Genomic DNA, 24,449 nt, shown 5'->3' on the forward strand with positions numbered 1-24,449 from the left:
AAAAGGAAAGAGAGGTAGAAGTCGCTTTTTGACCTCTCCTTTTACCAGAATAAACAACAAACAAGGAAGATGTTTGTCTGAAATCTTTAGTAGCCTCTAAATAGAACTTTAGAGCACGGACAACGTCCAAATTGTGTAACAAACGTTCCTTCTTTGAAACTGGATTCGGACACAAAGAAGGTACAACTATCTCCTGGTTAATATTTTTGTTAGAAACAACTTTAGGAAGAAAACCAGGCTTAGTACGCAAAACCACCTTATCTGCATGGAACACCAGATAGGGAGGAGAACACTGCAGAGCAGATAACTCTGAAACTCTTCTAGCAGAAGAAATTGCAACCAAAAACAAAACTTTCCAAGATAGTAACTTAATATCTATGGAATGTAAAGGTTCAAACGGAACCCCTTGAAGAACTGAAAGAACTAGATTTAGACTCCAGGGAGGAGTCAAAGGTCTGTAAACAGGCTTGATCCTAACCAGAGCCTGAACAAATGCTTGAACATCAGGCACAGCTGCCAGTCTTTTGTGTAGTAAGACAGATAAAGCAGAGATCTGTCCCTTTAGAGAACTTGCAGATAATCCTTTCTCCAAACCTTCTTGTAGAAAGGAGAGAATCTTAGGAATTTTTATCTTATTCCATGGGAATCCTTTGGATTCACACCAACAGATATATTTTTTCCATATTTTATGGTAAATTTTTCTAGTTACAGGTTTTCTGGCCTGAACCAGAGTATCTATCACAGAATCTGAAAACCCACGCTTTGATAGAATCAAGCGTTCAATCTCCAAGCCGTCAGTTGGAGGGAGACCAGATTTGGATGTTCGAATGGACCCTGAACAAGAAGGTCCTGTCTCAAAGGTAGCTTCCATGGTGGAGCCGATGACATATTCACCAGGTCTGCATACCAAGTCCTGCGTGGCCACGCAGGAGCTATCAAGATCACCGAGGCCCTCTCCTGATTGATCCTGGCTACCAGCCTGGGAATGAGAGGAAACGGTGGGAATACGTAAGCTAGGTTGAAAGTCCAAGGTGCTACTAGTGCATCTACTAGAGTCGCCTTGGGATCCCTGGATCTGGACCCGTAGCAAGGAACCTTGAAGTTCTGACGAGACGCCATCAGATCCATGTCTGGAATGCCCCATAATTGAGTTATTTGGGCAAAGATTTCCGGATGGAGTTCCCACTCCCCCGGATGGAATGTCTGACGACTCAGAAAATCCGCTTCCCAATTTTCCACTCCTGGGATGTGGATCGCAGACAAGTGGCAGGAGTGATCCTCCGCCCATTGAATTATTTTGGTCACTTCTTTCATCGCCAGGGAACTCTTTGTTCCCCCCTGATGATTGATATATGCAACGGTCGTCATGTTGTCTGATTGGAACCTTATGAATTTGGCCTTTGCTAGTTGAGGCCAAGCTCTGAGAGCATTGAATATCGCTCTCAGTTCCAGAATGTTTATCGTGAGAAGAGACTCTTCTCGAGACCATAGACCCTGAGCTTTCAGGGATTCCCAGACCGCACCCCAGCCCACTAGACTGGCGTCGGTCGTGACAATGACCCACTCTGGCCTGCGGAAGCTCATTCCCTGGGACAGATGGTCCAGGGTCAGCCACCAACGGAGTGAATCTCTGGTCTTTTGATCTACTTGAATCATTGGAGACAAGTCTGTGTAATCCCCATTCCACTGTTTGAGCATGCACAGTTGTAATGGTCTTAGAAGAATTTGTGCAAAAGGAACTATGTCCATTGTTGCAACCATCAATCCTACTACTTCCATGCACTGCGCTATGGAAGGACGAGGAACAGAATGAAGCACTTGACAAGAGCTTAGAAGTTTTGATTTTCTGACCTCTGTCAGAAAAATCCTCATTTCTAAGGAATCTATTATTGTTCCCAAGAAGGGAACTCTTGTTGACGGGGACAGAGAACTCTTTTCTTTGTTCACCTTCCATCCGTGAGATGTGAGAAAGGCTAGAACGATGTCCGTATGAGCCTTTGCTTTTGACAGGGACGACGCTTGTATTAGAATGTCGTCCAAGTAAGGTACTACTGCAATGCCCCTTGGTCTTAGAACCGCTAGAAGGGACCCTAGCACCTTTGTGAAAATCCTTGGAGCAGTGGCTAATCCGAATGGGAGAGCCACAAACTGGTAATGTTTGTCCAGAAAAGCGAATCTTAGGAACTGATGATGTTCTTTGTGGATAGGAATATGTAGGTACGCATCCTTTAGATCCACGGTAGTCATAAATTGACTTTCCTGGATGGTGGGTAGAATCGTTCGAATAGTTTCCATTTTGAACGATGGTACCCTGAGAAATTTGTTTAGGATCTTCAAATCCAAAATTGGTCTGAACGTTCCCTCTTTTTTGGGAACAACGAACAGATTGGAATAAAATCCCATTCCTTGTTCCTGTATTGGAACTGGGTGTATCACTCCCATCTTTAACAGGTCTTCTACACAATGTAAGAATGCCTGTCTCTTTATTTGGTTTGAGGATAAGTGAGACTTGTGGAACCTTCCCCTTGGGGGTAGTTCCTTGAATTCCAGGAGATAACCTTGAGAAACTATTTCTAGCGCCCAAGGATCCTGAACATCTCTTGCCCAAGCCTGAGCAAAGAGAGAGAGTCTGCCCCCAACCAGATCCGGTCCCGGATCGGGGGCTACTCCTTCATGCTGTTTTGTTAGCAGTGGCAGGCTTCTTGGCCTGCTTACCCTTGTTCCAGCCTTGCATTGGTTTCCAGGCTGGTTTGGGTTGTGAGGCATTACCCTCTTGCTTAGAGGATGCAGAATTAGAGGCTGGTCCATTTCTGCGAAAGGAACGAAAATTAGGCTTATTTTTAGCCTTAAAAGACCTATCCTGTGGAAGGGCGTGGCCCTTTCCCCCAGTGATGTCTGAAATAATCTCTTTCAAATCTGGTCCAAATAAAGTTTTACCTTTGAAAGGGATGTTAAGCAATTTTGTCTTGGATGACACATCCTCTGACCAAGACTTTAGCCAAAGTGCTCTGCGCGCCACGATAGCAAACCCTGAATTTTTCGCCGCTAATCTTGCTAATTGCAAAGCGGCATCTAAAATAAAAGAGTTAGCCAATTTAAGTGCGTGAACTCTGTCCATAACCTCCTCATATGGAGTTTCTCTACTGAGCGACTTTTCTAGTTCCTCGAACCAGAACCACGCTGCCGTAGTGACAGGAACAATGCATGAAATTGGTTGTAGAAGGTAGCCTTGCTGTACAAAAATCTTTTTAAGCAAACCTTCCAATTTTTTATCCATAGGATCTTTGAAAGCACAACTATCTTTGATAGGAATAGTAGTGCGTTTGTTTAGAGTAGAAACTGCCCCCTCGACCTTGGGGACTGTCTGCCATAAGTCCTTTCTGGGGGTCGACCATAGGAAATAATTTCTTAAATATAGGGGGAGGAACAAAAGGTATGCCGGGCTTTTCCCACTCCTTATTTACTATGTCCGCCACCCGCTTGGGTATAGGAAAAGCGTCGGGGGGCACCGGAACCTCTAGGAACCTGTCCATCTTGCATAATTTCTCTGGAATGACCAAATTGTCACAATCATCCAGAGTAGATAACACCTCCTTAAGCAGTGCGCGGAGATGTTCTAATTTAAATTTAAATGTCACAACATCAGGTTCAGCTTGATGAGAAATTTTTCCTGAATCTGAAATTTCTCCATCAGACAAAACTTCCCTCATGGCCCCTTCAGATTGGTGTGAGGGTATGACAGAACAATTATCATCAGCGCCCTCTTGCTCTTCAGTGTTTAAAACAGAGCAATCGCGCTTTCTCTGATAAGTAGGCATTTTGGATAAAAGATTTGCTATGGAGTTATCCATTACAGCCGTTAATTGTTGCATGGTAATAAGTATTGGCGCACTAGATGTACTAGGGGCCTCCTGCATGGGCAAAACTGGTGTAGACACAGTAGGAGATGATGTAGTATCATGTTTACTCCCCTCATTTGAGGAATCATCTTGGGCAATATCATTATCTGTGGCAGTACTGTCCTTAATTTGTTTGGACGCTATGGCACAATTATCACATAAATTTAAATGGGGAGACACATTGGCTTTCATACATATAGAACATAGCTTATCTGAAGGTACAGACATGTTAAACAGGCTTAAACTTGTCAACAAAGCACAAAAAACGTTTTAAAATAAAACCGTTACTGTCACTTTAAATTTCAAACAGAAAACACTTTATTACTGAATATGTGAAAAAGTATGAAGGAATTGTTCAAAAATTACCAAATTTCACCACAGTGTCTTAAAGTCTTAAATGTATTGCACACCAAATTTCAGAGCTTTAACCCTTAAAATAACGGAACCAGAGCCGTTTTTAAATTTAACCCCTATACAGTCCCAGCTATAGTCTTTGCTAAGACCCAACCAAGCCCTGAGGGGAATACGATACCAAATGACGCCTTCTAAAAGCTTTTTCAGAGATTTTTAGATCCTCACACATGCATCTGCATGCCTTGCTCTCAAAAAACAACTGCGCATTAATGGCGCGAAAATGAGGCTCAGTCTATAACTAGAAAGGCCCCCTGACTGAAAAAGGTGTCCAACACAGTGCCTGCCGTTTTATAAGCGTTCCCCAAGATTATAAATGCCAATTGTTAGCCTAAATCTGAATAATATGCACAAATAAAGCAATCGATTTAGCCCATAAAAATGTCTACCAGTTTTTTAGCCCATATTAAGCCCTTTATTCTGTTTGTTTGACTAAGAAAATGGCTTACCGGTCCCCATGAGGGGAAATGACAGCCTTCCAGCATTACACAGTCTTGTTAGAAATATGGCTAGTCATACCTTAAGCAGAAAAGTCTGCTAACTGTTTCCCCCAACTGAAGTTACTTCATCTCAACAGTCCTATGTGGAAACAGCAATCGATTTTAGTTACTGTCTGCTAAAATCATCTTCCTCTTACAAACAGAAATCTTCATCCTTTTCTGTTTCAGAGTAAATAGTACATACCAGCACTATTTTAAAATAACAAACACTTGATAGAAGAATAAAAACTACATTTAAACACCAAAAAACTCTTAACCATCTCCGTGGAGATGTTGCCTGTGCAACGGCAAAGAGAATGACTGGGGTGGGCGGAGCCTAGGAGGGACTATATGGCCAGCTTTGCTGGGACTCTTTGCCATTTCCTGTTGGGGAAGAGAATATCCCACAAGTAAGGATGACGCCGTGGACCGGACACACCAATGTTGGAGAAATGATCTTAACATCTTTCTCACTTGCAACTATAACAGTAAAAAACTTGAGTTTCTTGATTTATTGATTATCAAACAAGACAACATGGTGGTAACTGAAGTTTATCGAAAACCAACAGCCTCTAATAGCCTGCTTTTAGGATCTAGTCATCACCCTGAAAATTTAAAGAAAAGTATTCCCTATGGGCAATTTTTGCGCCTTCGTAGAATATGCACTGATGATAAAACGTTTAATAGACAAGCCATGGAGATGGCGGAGAGATTTTATGACAGGGGATATTCAAAACGTTGTGTGAAAAGAGCCCTTTTTAGAGTAAGGAATACTAATAGGAGAGACCTTTTTCAAAATATATTAAAAAGTGATACTATGACTCCTAAGATTAGGTTTATCACTAAATTTAATTCCCATTGGGATACAGTTAAAAGTATCTTACAAAAAAATTGGCATCTTCTTCTACTTGATCCTGTCTTACAGGAACATGTTGGGGATTATCCTCTTATGACTGCACGAAGAGCCAATAACCTCAAAGACTGTTTGGTCAGTAGTGAATTTAATCAGGTTAAACAAACTAATTGGCTGGAGGAGCATTCACAAAAAATTGTAGGATGTACCCCATGTAACCACTGTGTTTGTTGTGAGTTTGTTAAAAGAACAAAGACGTTTGCAAGTAATACTGAAAAAGTTTATCAAATAAAATCATTAATTAATTGTTCCACTGAAGGGGTGATATACCTTCTATCTTGTTCATGCCTCCTTTTCTACGTGGGAAAAACATACAGAGAGTTTTGTTCCCGTATCACTGCACATTGTGATGATATCAAAGATTTTAATATTGATAGTCCCATTGCTAGACATTTTGCACAATACCACCAATCTAAAACGGATTGTCTGAAATTCGTTGGCATTGAGTCTGTAAAGGCCAGTAAAAGAGGTGGTAACATTGACACAATTCTTTTGCAGAAAGAAACCCGATGGATGTATTATCTAAACACATTATCCCCTAATGGGTTAAATGAAAAAATTGAATTTGCCTCTTTCTTGAACTGACACTCTCCTTCTTTATTATTGATCCAAAAATGGAAATTTAAACTGCTGTTGTTTGTATATTGACGGTCTGTAAGCAGAACTATTGATTAAATTTGATTGCAAAAATTGATATTAATCCTATATTTTTCACGAATAACCATAAATATATCCGTCCCTTTAAAGTTTAGTAATTAGTCATTTTGATTTAGTATTAATTTTGTGTATGAATGTGTGTGTGATTGTTTATGAGAATTATAAGTATATAGCATTGTAGCATTCAATAAGTAAAAAAGAAATACCGCTTTTTGATCTCACTTGTTGCAGTTTTAAATTGTATATACCTGGCTCTTTAAGTTCTGGACTGAACCAATTTGACGATGCCTTGCACTAATCTACACCTGCATATTATGTGTATCATGGTATTGCCTGCAATCAGGTGCTCGTCTTTTGCCCAATAAAGAAGCCTGTTCAACAATGTGACGTCAGACCCGGAAGAAGCCCCGAGCAACCACGAGAGCGGAGCGAAACGCGCACAGGGACGCGTTGGTCGGTCGCTACCTCACCCAGCTTGGGCATGTCCCCGTTTCCACCTGTCTGCCAGCCTTTCTGATATTTGACAAAGTGCCCACCTGATGAACTCTTTGAGCGGATAAGTATCACTCTTCCTTATTACATATAAGGCACCGCCGGATGCGGTTGTATGCTGATGTTCCGCAATAACTGTGGCACTTGTTCTATGGAATTTGTATAAATCTATCGAACATTACTATTATCTGAGGCGTTTGGTGGAAATGATTGGAACATTCATGATAATCCTTTTGACACAATCTATCTGCTTACTGAGCAACTGTGTTCTTTCTGATATATGACTGTATGTCCTGCACTTCAATACAGCTTGACTCTGCATCATCTAAGACCAGCTTTACAGTCTTGCTTGCTGCTTTTTCTGCAACATCTATGCTTGAACATCTTTCTGCTTCATTGTGCTGTTCTGCCTATTCCATCTGCAGCTAACAGGACTTTATAGTGATTCACCACTTACTTATACCATTTATGCTCTGTTTTGCATTATTAAGGGGACCCCTTGTTGTGTGTGAGTGTATGGATGAATTAATGATTTATTATTTTTTGTTTTTTTAGGATTTATATTGTATAAATGTTTTCTATCTACATAAAGTATATTTTGCACTTATCATACTTGATTGTCATTGCTTTATTTAAATATTGTCTATTAGGTGCTTATATCCTAGACTTTTGGATTCCTTGTATTGGTGAACTCCACTCCCTTCTTACTACCTATATATTATATTACTATGTAAGTTGCACTCTTAGTTACTTGTATTGGTAGGTGAGCTTTACCATTTCATTTTCAAATTTCTTTTGAATCACACTATATCCTATTGGAATAAACTTCTGTTTCAGGGGCAAGGTGACAAACATCTACAAAATCTATGTCGTAAATGGCAACAAAATCTTGTCTCTGTTGGAACACTATCTGAATCCTGGGAGCACATATTAAATTAATAAATAGATTATGACTCCCACAATATTAAACAAATGGAAAAGTCAGTCACCTTTGGGCAGATTAAATCCACATGATGTGGAGCTAACCAATTATTAAAACATATTGGAAAAAAATAAATTTCTGGACTTTGAAATACTAAGGGTTAATGTGAAATATAATTTACCTATCAACTAGACGATAAGCATGCCCAGAGGGCAGTCTATGTTTAAAAACTACAACCTCCCAAGCTAAAGTTACAAAAAAAAACCTATAATTACAGAAAAAAACAAAAACAAAAAGGTAACCAAAATAAAAAATGTAAACCTAAACTAATACCCCTATAAAAATAAAAATTCCCCCCCCCCAAAAAAAACACCCCCTAAGCTAATACTAAACTACCAATAGCCCTTAAAGGGGCCTTTTGTAGGGCATTGCTCTAAGTTAAACAGCTCTTTTACCTCTAAAAAAATACTAAATCCCACCTAACAGTAAAAGACCCCTCACCCACCAAACCCCACAAAATAAAAAAAAACGAACACTAAAAAAACTAAAACTACCCATTGCCCCTAAAGATAACCATTGTAGACTAAAGATTGAATGCAAGGTACCTTGCATTCCTATTTGCTGAAATGTTGAAGTCAGCCAATAGGATTAGAGCTACTGAAATCCTATTGGCTGTTCAAATCATCCAATAAGATTTCATTAGCTCTCATCCTATTGGCTGATTTTAAAATATCAGCCAATAGGAATGCAAGATACCCCAATAAATATGGGTACCTTGCATTCAATCTTCAGTGTGCGGCAGACGATGGCATAAAAAAGGAGCCTCCATGCCACTGAGGACCGCCACATCTTGGAAGACCGCTCCGCACCCCCGCTCGGCGCCGCTTTCGCTGTGGATGAAGATAGAAGATGATGGACACACCTGGAAGAAGACCTTCTCCGCCGGACTTCAGGAACCGTGATTACCTATTTGGGGCATAGTGTTAGGTTTTTTGTTTTTTTTTATAACTAGGGATTTGGGCAATTGAAAAAGAGCCAAATGCCCTTTTAAGGGCAGTAAGAGAGGTTAATGCCCTTTTAAGGGCAATGCCCAAATGCCCCTTTAGGGACAATGTGTAGTTTAGGTTTTTTTATTTTGGGGGGTTTGGTCAGTGGGTGGTTTTGCTGTTAGGGTGGACTTATTTTATTTATTTTTAATGTAAGAGCGGATTTCTTTAGGGCAATGCCCTACAAAAAGTCCTTTTAAGGGCTATTGGTAGTTTATTCTTAGATTAGGGGGCGTTTTTATTTTCATAGGGATTAGGTTTAATTTTTTTGTTTGGATAATGTGGCTTATTATTTTGTGTAATGTTAAACTTTTTATTTTCTGTAATTTTAGATTAGTTTAAATTTAGTAATGTTAGTTTTTTATTTTAATTGTAATTTAGGATTATTTTAATGGGGTTAATTTAGGGGGCTTAGCAAATAGTCATTTGCGCTGTGGGGTTTGGCCGTTTAGGGGTTAATAGATTGTTAATTGCAATGTGGATTAATGGCTGTTTAGGGGCTAATAGATTTATTAGGTTAATTAGCGATGTGGGTTAATAGATGTATTAGGTAGTTGGCGGATTTAGGGGTTAATAATTTTATTAGGCAGTTGGTTGTTGTTTTTTTCCTAATATTTATTGCGGCGATTAGTTTTTTTTTTTGTAATGCTCTGTTTGCCTTCGCTGCATCCCAGTGGATTCCGAAAATGGCAGGGTGGTGAAAGAATCCACCACCACCCTGCTATTTTCGGAATACAGGTGAATTCTTTTGGCTGCCTCGCTCTGCCAAAATTCCTTTGAGGATGTGTGCACAACTGGCGACACTGACGGACGCGTTACAAACGCGATTATAGTATAGATGTAGTAATTCTATGTTGCAGGCAACTGATTTTAAGATCTTGGAAGGCAGATAGGAAACCGTGTATTGCAAAACTTCTTAAAATATTACAGACTCAAGCAATCATTGAACAATAAAATGTAACCCTATTGACGGATAAGAATATTAAAAAGTATTTGAGGAAATTACTCAAATTGATTTTGAGCTATCAAGAAAATATACAAAGACAATTCACTGCCTCCTTTAAAAAAAAAAATCTAAGGTTATATCTAATTTAATCAATATAGGTGTACTTCCCGACGTAATTATGAATGAGGATACACTGTAGATATACCATGAGATGGATATAGATATAGGTTATAGATCCCATCATTTGTTTTTCACAAGGAAATATTGAGGTTCAAGTGTATAACCTCTGGGTTATATTTTTTTATACTGGCTAAATCACTGTATGCATTTCTCTTTATGTAAAGTAAATTTTCTTCTCTTGCTATGATTTTTACAAATCTAATTTTTTTTTTTCACTGTTATTTCTTAATGGAGACATATGGAAGATCATTTTTTTATTGTTATTTACATTATAAAATGTCTTTAAAAATAAATAAAAAATATATCTTTCTGACTTCTCTTAATGTAATTGTAAAAAGTTGATAAAGAAAAAGCAAATGATAACTGAACTAAATTGAACACTTTTTGAGAAATAAATAATTTTGCGTCCCTTAAAGAGACATTATACACTCATTTTTTCTTTGCATAAATGTTTTGTAGATTATCTATTTATATAGCCCATAAAGTTTTTTTGTTTTTTTAATAAAAAAAAATGTATAGTTTTGCTTATTTTTAAATAACATTGCTCTGATTTTCAGACTCCTAACCAAGCCCCAAAGTTTTATGAGAATACCATCAGTTCCCTACTCAAGCTTGCTCCTGTTTGTGTAAAGGGTCTTTTCATATGCAAAAGAATGGGGAGGGGGGAGTGTCTTATTTCCCACTTGCAGTGGGCTTTCCACCTACCTTTTCAACAGAGCTAAACTGAGAGCTTCTAAGTAAGTTTTTAAAACAGTTTTATACTGGATTTTTATATCAGTATCTGTGCATCTTATTCTTTATAGTAGTGTTTTTTACATGCAGTTATATGAAAAAGAGTGTATACTGTCCCTTTAACATTTTTTCAAGCAAATCATTTTTGGAACATATTTACATGCTGCACTTTCACATGCAAAATAGAAATATTTAAAAAATTGCTAGGTTAACAATATGGATCTGACAGTTTGATTAAGCAGGTTCTTTTTACTTCCAAAATAGCTAATACTTAATTGTAATATTTCATGATTCAGATCTTTATAATTACATATGTATGTTAATAACCTGCTTCCATAATGATTTTTGGTGTTTTATTTACTTTTATTATTTTCCAAAAACATACCAGTGAACGTTATTTTTTGAGCATGTGGTTGCATTATCTGTGAGTTATCACACTATCCACATTGCTTGAGACCTTCCTTTTGCTTACATCCAACATTAAAAAGAGTGATGGTGGAGACAAACAAAAACAAGAGAACATACGACATAGAAAGAATCCTAATAGTTCCTAATAATGCTGCATGTGGGGAACAAGCATGCAGAAATAGATAAGAAAGGATTACAAGCAATTGGTCAGGACACCACCTTGATGCAATTCATTTAACAAAATCAAACTCCAGTAAGACAAAATTGCATTTTTCTAACTGTTGCAGTGCTTTGCAGCAGCGCTCACCCTGTTTATCAGTCACCAGGGCTTGATTAATCCAGGCACCTTGTCGCCCCTGCTATCTTAAAAACAGGCTCTGGGCTCCTGAAAATGTGAGTTTTGGTGTTGCTCCCGAAAAGCCTAGTTATAATAATCCTGAGCATAGCATTTACTTTTTCCGAAGCCAGCATTGTGATTTAAATAGTGCCAAAACTACAATTCCAAGCAGGCTGTGGAACATGCTGAGAATTACAGTTCCAAAGCACACAAACTACTTGCTCTTGCTTGGCTTGCCCGCTACAGCATCCAGACTAATAAAGCAGGGTATGGGTGGGCAGCACTAAGGCTTTTAAACCTCCTTATGTGAGAATCTAGAAGCTAAATCTTGAAGGGTTTCTTTGCATCTCTATTGTGAAATGGGTCAAGTAGCCTTGTGAGTGGGCTAAATAGGGATTTCACTGTGTGTGTGTGTGTATGCTTCCTTACACTTTGTATGGTATGGCAATGTCATCTTACCAAATGTAGGCTGGTAAGTTAGTTTCAAAATATGCAAAGCGCTTATGAAAGTGTGGAAAAATATATATATATATATATATATATATATATATATATATATATAAAAATAAGAAAAAGGTGCGCGAGTCTGGCGCAATATAGAGCCTAAGATCTAGAAAGTTAACAGTTCACTATTGTGCTGCCCTAATCTATCTATCAAAGCTAGAGAATCCCCGTAACTCCAGCTATGATAAGAAGTTGAGAATGTGAAGACAAGAGAAAAGAAACGGCTAGATTACGAGTCTTGCGTTAGCCTTAAAAAGCAGCGTTGAGAGGTCCCAACGCTGCTTTTTAACGCCCGCTGGTATTACAAGTCTGGCAGGTACAGGTGTACCGCTCACTTTTTTTCCGCGACTCGAGCTTACCGCAAATCCCCTTACGTCAATTGCGTATCCTATCTTTTCTATGGGATTTGCCTAACGCCGGTATTACAAGTCTTGGAAGAAGTGAGCAGTAGACCCTCTCCTGTCCAGACTCCTTCCTACCGCATTTAAAAGTCAGTACTTAAGAGTTTTATGGGCTGTCGCTGGAACATAAAAAACTCTTAACTAAAGTGTACACAAACACCCATAAACTACCTATTAACCCCTAAACCGAGCCCCCCCCCCACATCGCAAACACTTAAATAAAGTTTTAACCCCTAATCTGCCGACAGGACTGCCACTTTAATATATTAACCCCTAAACCGCCGCACTCCCACCTCGCAAACACTAGTTAAATTTTATTAACCACTAATCTGCCGTCCCTAACATCGCCGACACCTACCTACATTTATTAACCCCTAATCTGCCGCCCCCAATGTCACCGCTACTATATTAAATGTATTAACCCCTAAACCTAAATTTAACCCTAAGTCTAACCCCCCTAACTTAAATATAATTTAAATAAAACGAAACACAATTACCTAAATTATTCCTATTTAAAACTAAATACTTACCTATAAAATAAACCCTAAGATAGCTACAATATAACTAATAGTTACATAGTAGCTAGCCTAGGGTTTATTTTTATTTTACAGGCAACTTTGTATTTATTTTAACTAGGTACAATAGTTATTAAATAGTTATTAACTATTTAATAAACTACCTAGCTAAAATAAATACAAAAGTACCTGTAAAATAAATCCTAACCTAAATTACAATTACACCTAACACTAGACTATCATTAAATAAATTTACTAAATTACCTAGAATTAAATAAAATAAACTAAAGTATGAAAAAAATAAACAAACACTAAATTACATAAAAAATAAAATTACAAGAATTTTAAACTAATTACACCTAATCTAATCCCCCTAATAAAATAAAAAAGCCTCCCAAAATAATAAAAATCCCTACCCTATACTAAATTACAAATAGCCCTTAAAAGGGCTTTTTGCGGGTCATTGCCCCAAAGTAATCAGCTCTTTTACCTGTAAAAAAAAAAAAAAAAAAAAAAATACCCCCCCAACATTAAAACCCACCACCCACACACCCAACCCTACTCTAAAACCCACCAATTCCCCCTTAATAAAACCTAACACTACCCCCTTGAAGATCACCCTACCGTGAGATGTCTTCACCCAGCCGGGCACAAGTGGTCCTCCAGAGGGGCAGAAGTCTTCATCCGATCCGGGCAGAAGTCTTCATCCAGGCGGCATCTTCTATCTTCATCCACCCGGAGCGGGTCCATCTTGAAGCCAGCCGACGCGGAGCATCCATTCCAGACCGACGACTACACAACAAATGACGGTTCCTTTAATTGATGTCATCCAAGATGGCGTCCCTTGAATTCCGATTGACTGATAGGATTCTATCAGCCAATCAGAATTAAGGTAGCAAAAATCCTATTGGCTGATGCAATCAGCCAATAGGATTTAAGTTCAATCCTATTGGCTGATCCAATCAGCCAATAGGATTGAGCTTGCATTCTATTGGCTGTTCCAATCAGCCAATAGAATGCGAGCTCAATCCTATTGGCTGATTGGATCAGCCAATAGGATTTTTCCTACCTTAATTCCGACTGGCTGATAGAATCCTATCAGTCAATCGGAATTCAAGGGACGCCATCTTGGATGACGTAATTTAAAGGAACACTTGTTTGTGTATGTAATGCATCCCTGTAATGTTCCATTATTTCTTGTATAGCGCTACGTAATCTACTGGCGCTTTATAAATACCTGATAATAATAATATATATTTATAAATATATATTTGCAAAACTAGAAAAGATTGCAAGGTAAGTCGCTATCAGTGCCCCGTGCTTTGCCCTGTATCTGGTTTCTAGTGAGCTTCATTATTTAATTTGAGCTTTAATCCTTTTTCTTAGATCATTCATATTTCTCACCTTGCAGATGAATTTTCAATTATTAGGCACTAGGTGAAGTAAGTTAATGCTGTTAGCAGGGTAGAGAATCATTAGGAAGGGAAATGTCAGTGGAACCTTTCTACTCCGCTGAACATGAATTAAAAGGAAATTATATTTGTTTTTATGTTGGTATGGTAGACATTATTATTGTCTGATTGACAGAGTGTGAGTGTTTGGCTACATCTATCAGATTTATAATAAAGAAAACAGGGCAGAAATGCTTCAGATACAAAAAACAAATATGAACAAGAGAAACATTCAGAAAAAAATATATCAGAAGGAGGCAGCATAAAGCAAGAAGTCAGAGGGAGGTAGATTAAAGCAGTAAGCAACTAAGAAGGTCTGAGGCATGTGCTGCTTATTAAATCCCAATCTACACAAGAAATGGGCAATGATTATCAGCAAGCTTAAAAACGCAGCATCAATCACTATCTAAATATATTAAAATGAACATAGGCACAATAAACATACATAATGACTGGATAGTTCCCATTTTAACACATAGCACTTATTTATATACAGTTTTAAGGCCACAGAAATCAAATTAAAGAACAAGTTGTAACCTCCTCATTATTATAGTACACATGTGGTATAATGTGACTATTGAATGGCTTACCTTGCATATTAATGAGATGGGCTCCTGTGTGCATGATCATCCCCTGCTGATAGGCAGCTGGTGTCAAGGTTGTGTGGTCACTGCATGCAGAGGAAGTATTACATCATGAATTTCACCTCAGTACTATATAGTCCCCACCTCCCACTTGGTTCTCCCCCTATGAAATTCCTAACCTTTGCTCCTTCCTTCTCCTCTTCTCTTCCTCGTGCAGAACTTTCTTCAGCTGTAAGAATAACTGGTGCTTCTCTTCTTGTAAAGAGTTTAATTTCTCTTGGAGCTTCATGATCTGCGCAAGGAGAGAATTTGAAGGAGGGAGAAAAAAAACCCATGAACCAGGGTGTAATTTTTATGTGCAATATGTGTAAGGAAATCATTTGAAATACTCTAGATTTTCCTTTTCAGCAGGCAGATATTTTTAATACAACTTTCAACACTAATACCATTCCAGGTCCAAATTCCTTCCTCACTCTCATTGTGTGAAAACCAGAGAAACTAAAACGTTATTTACGGGTCCTAATTTTATTGGGGTTTGTTGACTGTTGGACAAGGCTCCCAGTCTTCTATATAAAATTCCACTCTGGAATACCTATACACCAGTAATCACGGCAGACACTAAAGACTATAGATTATTGGTCATTAAAGGCCATTATAGTGTTAAATTTACATGCTCTAATTTGTTACAAAATGTAATTTTAGCATTTGCAATGCTATGGGTTTAACTCCTGCAACAGAGTTAAACACACAGAAAGTACCGCTCAGGAGCCACAGAGAACTGGTGGTCCTGAGCAGACATGGCTGCTGACTGAATTAGCAGCAGTAGTAGCACAACCAAGCTGTGCAACTACTGCTGCCGATTGGCTCAATATCAGTTTCTGCTCAGGACCAGCAGTTCTCTGAGGCTCCAGAGTGGTACGTTCACTCGGGGCTAAACACATAGCACTGCACGGTCGCTAGTGGTAAAACTATATGCACTAACAAATTAGAGCATGTCATTTTAATACTATAATGACCCTTAAAGAAATTATGTTGAAAAGAAAGAATATGTGGGCAATAAACATTGTTTGGAAGAGGAGTCTCACCTGTTCTCGAGTCTCCTCCAAAGACATCCTTTCCTCCATCTCTTTCTTCCTCCTCCTCTCTTGCTCATCTCTCATCTTCTGTTCCATCATCTTATCCACCTCCTCTTCCTCTGTCATAAAATACAACCAGTTATAATGAAGGCCATTTGTACTATGCCAGTTTAACACACTATACAAAGTTCATGTTTAAATACTTGAGAGAGGACAGTGTGGGAGAACCCTTAACACCTTACTGGGTACCTCAATACAAAATAGTTGTCCTCTGATACAACCCACACAGTGCCCAGCATCAGACATAACCCCAATATATAGTGTCCCACCTTTGCACACAATTCGTTTATGATTTGTCTCTCATTCAATGACTGACTCATTCTTGGACACAGGTAATTTGTGCTAGTCTCCATCACATGAAATACAGTAACTGACTCTTCTTAAGTTGCCACATAGGGATATTCTACTCCAAACACTGTGACACTTCATCACACACTAACTACCAGCTCATTTCAATTCTCCCCCTCACCCTGTCTTTTGCGCTCTCGCTCCATCATTACATGTCTATGAAGTGCTCTTGCCATCGTGTTAGACAGCTTCGGTCTCTCCAGTAGAGCAGGCATTGTGACAAGCAAAGAACTGGGGAAAAGAAAGAAAAAAAAGTAGTTAGACTATCAAAATGTAGCTATCTTTGTATTAGACATCCTGGACTGTCTACCAACCCAGAGGCAGAACTTTTTTCACTTTCTGCGATAAGAATTTAAGTCAAGTCATTTTGAAATTAAATTTTAAATTAGGCAGTTACACTAAAGCACAAGCTCAACAGTGATGTGTTTATTAACTGGAGAACAAAGCAATTCTTAAAATTGTATAAAATTGCAGCAGATGAAAATTGCATTGCAAAGAAAGAAAAAAAAAAGAAATTAAGTTAAGTTTTTAATATCTCTAGTGAATAAATGTGTTTCTTTTGCTCTTGGTGTAACATCACATAATTAGAAGATAAAAAAGTAGTAATAAAAAAGGGGTGCATTGCTCACAACATTATCTTAAATTTAGGAGTCACAGCTTTGCATACTGGGGAAGGCTAGGGACGGGGTTGAAAAATATCGACGGGGTTGAAAAATATCCCTGAAAGCCAGTCATCAATCAATGCTCTGTGTTAACACTTACATAGTGCTGCCAGAGCACAGTGCTGTTTGAACAGCCTGATGTGGAGCAGCACTGCAAAGCGAAAGCGCTAACAGTTCCTGCATATGTTCTGTTCTTTCTGCAGACATGCTGCATTTTCTGCGATGACATCTCAGATCACAGCATGTTCTGCCTTGGGGTCTACCAAAACAGAATACACAACAGATCATATCATCCTTAACACTGTGTGTGCTTAAAAAGAAAGAGCGAAAATTAAACTTTCATGATTAAACAGAGCATGCAATTTTAAACAACTTTCCAATGTACTTCTATTATTTAATTTGCTTTGTTTCACTGGCGACATTTGTTGAAAGCATACGTACATACCCTCAGCAGCAGCAATGCACTATTGGGAGCTAGCTTCTGATTGGTGGCTACACACAGCCTCTTGTCATTGGCTCATCTGTGTTCGGCTTGCTCAAAGTAGTGCATTGTAGCGTGTTCAAAAAAGGATACCAAGAGAATTAAGAAAATTTGATAATAGAAGTAAATTGGAAATGTGTTTAAAATTATATGCTTTATCTGAATCATAAAAGAAAAAAAAATGTAGGTTTCATGTCCCTTTACGTTTAGCACCACTAATGATACTGAAAGTTAAAGAAAAAAAAAAGTTGGTATGCATTTTGTGATATAGCAAATAAATACTTCTGATTTTTACATTTTTTTTAATATCACTGCAATATAATATAAGAGTCACAGGGGTGTCAAAGACAGACTAATAATATTGTGTGTCAAATATTGTATTCAAAAGAACATTGAGTTTCTCAGAACAAATAGGATGTAAACCTCAGTGCTAGGTTATTGTTGTGCTTACATTATATGAACACATAAGTAGTCCAAAGCAAATAAGGCAGGGTTCTTCAAACTATGGGCTGGGACCCATTATTGGGTCGCAACACCAAGTTTACTGTGTCGCGACGTGTGTGTGTGTTGTATATGAGAGTGTGTGTGTGTGTGTGTTGTATATGAGAGAGAGTGTGTTGTATATGAGAGAGAGTGTGTTGTATATGAGAGAGAGTGTGTTGTATATGAGAGAGAGTGTGTTGTATATCAGAGTGTGTGTGTTGTATATCAGAGTGTGTGTGTTGTATATCAGAGTGTGTGTGTTGTATATCAGAGTGTGTGTGTTGTATATCAGAGTGTGTGTGTTGTATATCAGAGTGTGTGTGTTGTATATCAGAGTGTGTGTGTTGTATATCAGAGTGTGTGTGTTGTATATCAGAGTGTGTGTGTTGTATATCAGAGTGTGTGTGTGTTGTATATCAGAGTGTGTGTGTGTTGTATATCAGAGTGTGTGTGTGTGTGTTGTATATCAGAGTGTGTGTGTGTGTGTTGTATATCAGAGTGTGTGTGTGTGTTGTATATCAGAGTGTGTGTGTGTGTTGTATATCAGAGTGTGTGTGTGTTGTATATCAGAGTGTGTGTGTGTTGTATATCAGAGTGTGTGTGTGTTGTATATCAGAGTGTGTGTGTGTTGTATATCAGAGTGTGTGTGTGTTGTATATCAGAGTGTGTGTGTGTTGTATATCAGAGTGTGTGTGTGTTGTATATCAGAGTGTGTGTGTGTTGTATATCAGAGTGTGTGTGTGTTGTATATGAGAGTGTGTGTGTGTTGTATATCAGAGTGTGTGTGTGTTGTATATGAGAGTGTGTGTTGTATATGAGAGTGTGTGTGTTGTATATGAGAGTGTGTGTGTGTGTGTGTTGTATATGAGAGTGTGTGTGTGTGTGTGTTGTATATGAGAGAGTGTGTGTGTGTGTGTGTGTTGTATATGAGAGTGTGTGTGTTGTATATGAGAGAGTGTGTGTGTGTGTGTGTGTGTTGTATATGAGAGTGTGTGTGTGTGTGTTGTATATGAGAGTGTGTGTGTGTGTGTTGTATATGAGAGTGTGTGTGTTGTATATGAGAGTGTGTGTGTGTTGTATATGAGAGTGTGTGTGTGTTGTATATGAGAGTGTGTGTTACTACCTTTTACAACACTGTAAAAGTTTGACTACAATCAGGAATAAAGTACAAATATTTAATCAATTTACCAAAAATTGCAGCTATCTTGTATATTACTTCAGACATTTTCAAGCACAAAAATAGGGCCGCAAAGGTATGTGGTATCATGGCACTGGGTCTTGGGGGGGGAAAAATTTGAAGAACCCTGCACTAAAGCATCTTATACATAGACACATTTATGTCATAATTAATACAACAGGTGTGTGCACTCTATCAACAGGATTTAATCATAGGTGCAAGCAGTCATAAGCCAATAGTACCAAAAATAAAAGAGAGAGATATCCACAATATTGGTGGATATCAAAGAATGAGAAGGCTGCACTCGAGAAATCCGCAATCAAAAAGTATTTATTTATACCTCTTAACAAGCCTAAAAAAACAAATAAACACATGAGCCAGTATAAACAATCCTAAATTATTCTCAAATATCAATTATAGGGCAAATATTGGAGAGCCAAAATTAGAGCTTGAGTGTAGAAGACACGCTCTAATGGCTCAATAAGAAACATTCTGCAACAGTTCCTTTTGTGTATCCATATATTGCGGCTGACAATACTACATAAAGAAACAAGCTTGCGTTTTCAGATAGCCAATACTTTGACCAAAGGGGAGAAATAATTCTTGCTGCTTCAGTCCTAGGAGCACTTAGTATATAGACACGCTCCAGGTATCCGGTATTATTGGATTACATTCACATCTATTTAGTACAGAAATCAGATACTATACTCCTGCCACCACATAACCCCTCGCTCCCAATAATTAAAAGCTACCTCGTGGCCCTCCGGAGGTACAGGAAATCTCAAAAGGTGTGTCTTGGTCAGAGGGCATGCCTCTCTCTCTTTACTTTTTATTTCCCCTTTGTTTTTCTTTCCATCTACCTTTCTCACTTTCTACCTTTATGTTCTCCATTCAAGGAGGTCTTACTCTATTTGGAAGAGGTTGGGATTTACCTTGACCTTTCCCTACGAATCTTGGTATGAAACCAAATAACGCTACCTAGCTAGAGTTAAGTAGAGAATTTCTAACAACTATAAGTATATTGTAAACTCAACCAATATATCATCATAATCCTTTTTAGCCGCCTACTGCAAAATTATGTAGTTTGATGTTTTTCGATAATACTTTTGTCTTATTTTACTCAAGACTTTCTTGTATTTTCTTATGCAATTATAATATTTAAATAAAAATAATTTCATCTAAAGTGGCAAACCACCGTTTGGTGGAGGACAGCACATATCCTGATTAAACAACTTAGTCCCCAAATCTCACCGCACAACCTCCGTTTTTCCGCTGGCTGTATTGCTGCAAACAGATTTCTGACGTTCCGTCCTAAAACCTTGCTTCAGAGACACGCCTTAGATGCGTTCAGCCACAGTCTTCCAGGTTCAGAGCGGTTGGAGAGGTAATCAGGATCTCCCGGCTTCTGGTTCAAAGTTACAGGTCAGATGAGTGCCAGTTGTGACGCATTTTGCCCCTCCCTAAACTGGGCTGGCTCACAGGGCTTCGTTAGATACCTCCTTCATGGAGTGCTAAAGGAACTGTTGCAGAATGTTTATTATTGAGCCTTTAGAGCGTGTCTTTGTACACTCATGTGCTCTAATTTTGGCTCTCCAATATTTGCCATATAATTGATATTTGAGAATAATTTTGGATTGTTTATACTGGCTCATGTGTTTGTTGTTTATTCACTCTAAGGGTTTTTGTGTGGGTTTTTTTTTTAGGCTTGTTAAGAGGTATAAATAAATACTTTTTGATTGAGGATTTCTCGAGTGCAGCCTTGTCATTCTTTGATATCCACCAATATTGTGGATCTCTCTCTCTTTTTTATTTTTGGAACATTTATATGTCAAGTATGTTCATTTGTTTATACACTGACACCAGGTTGCTAAAGTAAGTAAAATCAATGTGTAGAAAAACATACATGCTTATGTTCGCTAGAGCAGATTCAGCAACAAGTCATAATTGGGTTAGCCAAAAAGGACAGTTAGAAAAAGCCCAGACTTCAATAAATAGCTTACACAGTTTTTTAAATTGTTGAAAACCTAGGAGCTCTAGGTTGCCAATTATTTATCCCCTCTGCTGCCAATTACCACCAATTTAAGGGGACAGTAAAGTAAAAAATTAAACTTTCATGATTCAGATGGGGCAGGTAATTTTAAACAACTTTCCAATTTACTTAAATCATCAAGTTTGCTTTGCTCTCTTGGTATTCTTTGTTGAAGGCTAAACCAAGGTAGGTCCATAGGCTGATCTGTAACCCATTGAGGGCTGCCTCTTATCTCAGTGCCTTGACAGTTTTTCAGTTAGACACTGCTAGTCCATGCGTGCCTTATAGATAACATTGTACTCACTCTTGTGGAGTTATTTATGAGTCAGCACTGACTGGCTAAAAAGCATGTCTGTCAAAAGAACTGAGATAAGGGGGCAGTCAGCAGAAACTTAGATACAAGGTAATCACAGAGGTAAAGTATACTGTCCTTTTAAGCAGCAAAAGTCCTCTATTGAGCATGGGCAATATACTGGCTGCAGCTATTATAGATGTCTCCTCACAACACTACATATTTGCCTTTCTGTAGAGACCACAGTCCCCTTGTGGGACAGTAACAAAGTAATGGATCCTTCAAAATGAAATAAAAAAACGAATATGTTAAAAATTATGAATAATACATATTGCAATAATTTCTGTATAACCTACTGTTTAGTGTTTTTTATTACAAAAATGAAACACTGTTTTTCTCTCTCTTTAGGATGGACAAGCTTAGTTTAGAGTTTGTATGCAATTCTGGTTTTCTTACATAGTGACCTCATAGGAAAAAGGATACAAATGTTAACTGTGGTCTTTCAGACTTTAAAAGACTTAGGTAAAAACAAAGACCCAAACATTGTCCAGAACCACTTACACCCAGGATATTGAATGTCTTGGGTAATGGAGAGAGCTTGTGGCTCCTAGATAACAGTTCTTTCATGTTATTGGTAAGAGTCCATGAGCTAGTGACGTATGGGATATACAATCCTACCAGGAGGGGCAAAGTTTCCCAAACCTCAAAATGCCTATAAATACACCCCTCACCACACCCACAATTCAGTTTTACAAACTTTGCCTCCTATGGAGGTGGTGAAGTAAGTTTGTGCTAAGATTTCTAAATTGACATGCGCTTCTTAGTTTTTTTTGAAGCCCAATTCCTTTCAGAGTACAGAAAATGACAGAGGGACGTGAAAAGAGTATCACCTATTGAATGCAATGATTTTCCTAACGGGGGTCTATTTCATAGGTTCTCTGTTATCGGTCGTAGAGATTCATCTCCTACCTCCCTTTTCAGATCGACGATATACTCTCATATACCATTACCTCTACTGATAACTGTTTCAGTACTGGTTTGGCTGTCTACTATATGTGGATGGGTGTCTTTGGGTAAGTATGTTTTTTACTTAAGACACCCCAGCTATCGTCTGGCACTTTATGCATTTATATAAAGTTATAAATATATGTATTGTACTTATATTTGCCATGAGTCAGGTTCATGTATTTACTTGTGCAGACTGTCAGTTTAATATTTGGGAAATAAACATATTAAGAAATATTTTTTTCTTACCTGGGGTTTAGTCTTTTTTTCAAATTGACTACTTTTTTTCTTACAAATTGCGGGCAGCATTAGGCCCGCGGGTGCGCAAAATGTTAAATTGCGTCATTCATTCATTTTTTTGGCGCGAAAAGTACGTCCGTTGACGCAAGTTTGTCATTTCTAGCGTCATAGTTGATGCGGAAGCCTTACAGACGGTTGCGTCGTTAGTGACGCAAGTGTGTCATTTCCGGATATTGTTGGCGCAAAAAGTTTTTTCACTTATGTTGTGCATCATACTTGGCGCCAAATTATTCATGTTTTATACCCCATTGCTGTTTGCCTCTTGCCTTTTTCTATGTCAGAGGGCTATGCTGTTTTTTTTCCCATTCCTGAAACTTTGATATAAAGGAAATTGATAATTTTGCTTTATATGTTGTTTTTTACATTTTGCAAGATGTCTCAATCTGCTCCTGCCTCAGAAGTATCTGTTGGAACTTTGCTGCCTGACATCGGTTCTACCGAAGCCAAGTGCATTTGTTGTAAGATTGTGGAAATTATATCTCCAAATGTAATTTGTAATAGTTGTCATGATAAACTTTCACATGCAGAGAATGTATCTATCAGTAATAGTACATTGCCAGTTGCAGTTCCTTCAACTTCTAATGTACATAATATACCTATGAATTTTAAAGAATTTGTTACTGATTCTATTCAGAAGGCTTTGGGCACCATGTACTAAATGGCGGGCAGACAGCTTCTCAACTCATTCCCGCCTTCTAATAAACGTAAAAGGTCTTTTAAAACTACTCATAAAGTTGATGAAATTTCAAATGACCAACAACATAATGATTTATCCTCCTCTGATGAGGATCTATCTGATTCAGAAGTTCCTTCCTCAGATATTGACATTGACAAATCTACTTATTTGTTTAAAATAGAGCATATTCATTCTTTGTTAAAAGAAGTGTTAATTACTTTGGATATTGAGGAAGCTAGTCCTCTTGACATTAAGACTAGTAAACGTTTAAATGCTGTTTTTAAACCTCCTGTGGTTACTCCAGAGGTTTTTCCAATTCCTGATGCTATTTCTGATATGATTTCTAAGGAATGGAATAAGCCAGGTACTTCTTTTATTCCTTCTTCAAGGTTTAAAAAAATTGTATCCTTTACCAGCCATTTCTATAGAGTTTTGGGAAAAGATCCCCAAAGTTGAGGGATATTTCTACTCTTGCTAAACATACCACTATTCCTATGGAAGATAGTACTTCTTTTAAAGATCCTTTAGATAGGAAACTTGAATACTATCTAAGGAAAGCCTATTTATATTCAGGTCATCTTCTCAGGCCTGCAATTTCTTTGGCTGATGTTGCGGCTGCATCAACTTTTTGGTTGGAGAATTTGGCGGAACAAGAATTGGATTCTGACATATCTAGCATTGTTCGCTTACTGCAACATGCTAATCATTTTATTTGTGATGCCATTTTTGATATTATCAAAATTGATGTTAGATCCATGTCTTTAGCTATTTTAGCTAGAAGGGCTTTATGGCTTAAATCTTGGAATGCTGATATGACATCTAAGTCTAGATTATTATCTCTTTCTTTCCAAGGTTATAATTTATATGGTTCTCAGTTGGATTCTATTATTTCAACTGTTACTGGAGGAAAGGGAGTTTTTCTGCCTCAGGATAAAAAAAACCTAAGGGTAAATCTAAGGCTTCTAACCGTTTTTGTTCCTTTC

At 38.0% G+C, this 24,449-nt stretch overlaps 1 protein-coding gene across 2 annotated transcripts in view; it reads right to left on the reverse strand.

Annotated features, from left to right (window-relative positions):
• GPS2 (G protein pathway suppressor 2) overlaps positions 1 to 24,449 on the reverse strand; it is an 84,366-nt gene that overhangs the window by 49,449 nt on the left and 10,468 nt on the right. The window contains exons 1-5 of one of the 2 annotated variants that reach the window (XM_053718445.1): positions 17,124 to 17,276; positions 16,483 to 16,592; positions 15,963 to 16,072; positions 15,057 to 15,169; positions 14,884 to 14,963 (exon numbers count right to left, since the gene is read on the reverse strand). In XM_053718445.1, coding sequence (XP_053574420.1) covers positions 14,884 to 14,963; positions 15,057 to 15,169; positions 15,963 to 16,072; positions 16,483 to 16,592; positions 17,124 to 17,230 — 520 coding nt within the window. In that variant the 5' untranslated portion in view covers positions 17,231 to 17,276. Of the gene's footprint in view, positions 1 to 14,883; positions 14,964 to 15,056; positions 15,170 to 15,962; positions 16,073 to 16,482; positions 16,593 to 17,123; positions 17,277 to 24,449 lie in introns of those variants that run through there. The other variant, XM_053718446.1, reaches the window with a different exon arrangement.

Source organism: Bombina bombina, chromosome 6 (genome assembly GCF_027579735.1).
Source record: "Bombina bombina isolate aBomBom1 chromosome 6, aBomBom1.pri, whole genome shotgun sequence".
Lineage (NCBI taxonomy): Eukaryota > Metazoa > Chordata > Amphibia > Anura > Bombinatoridae > Bombina > Bombina bombina.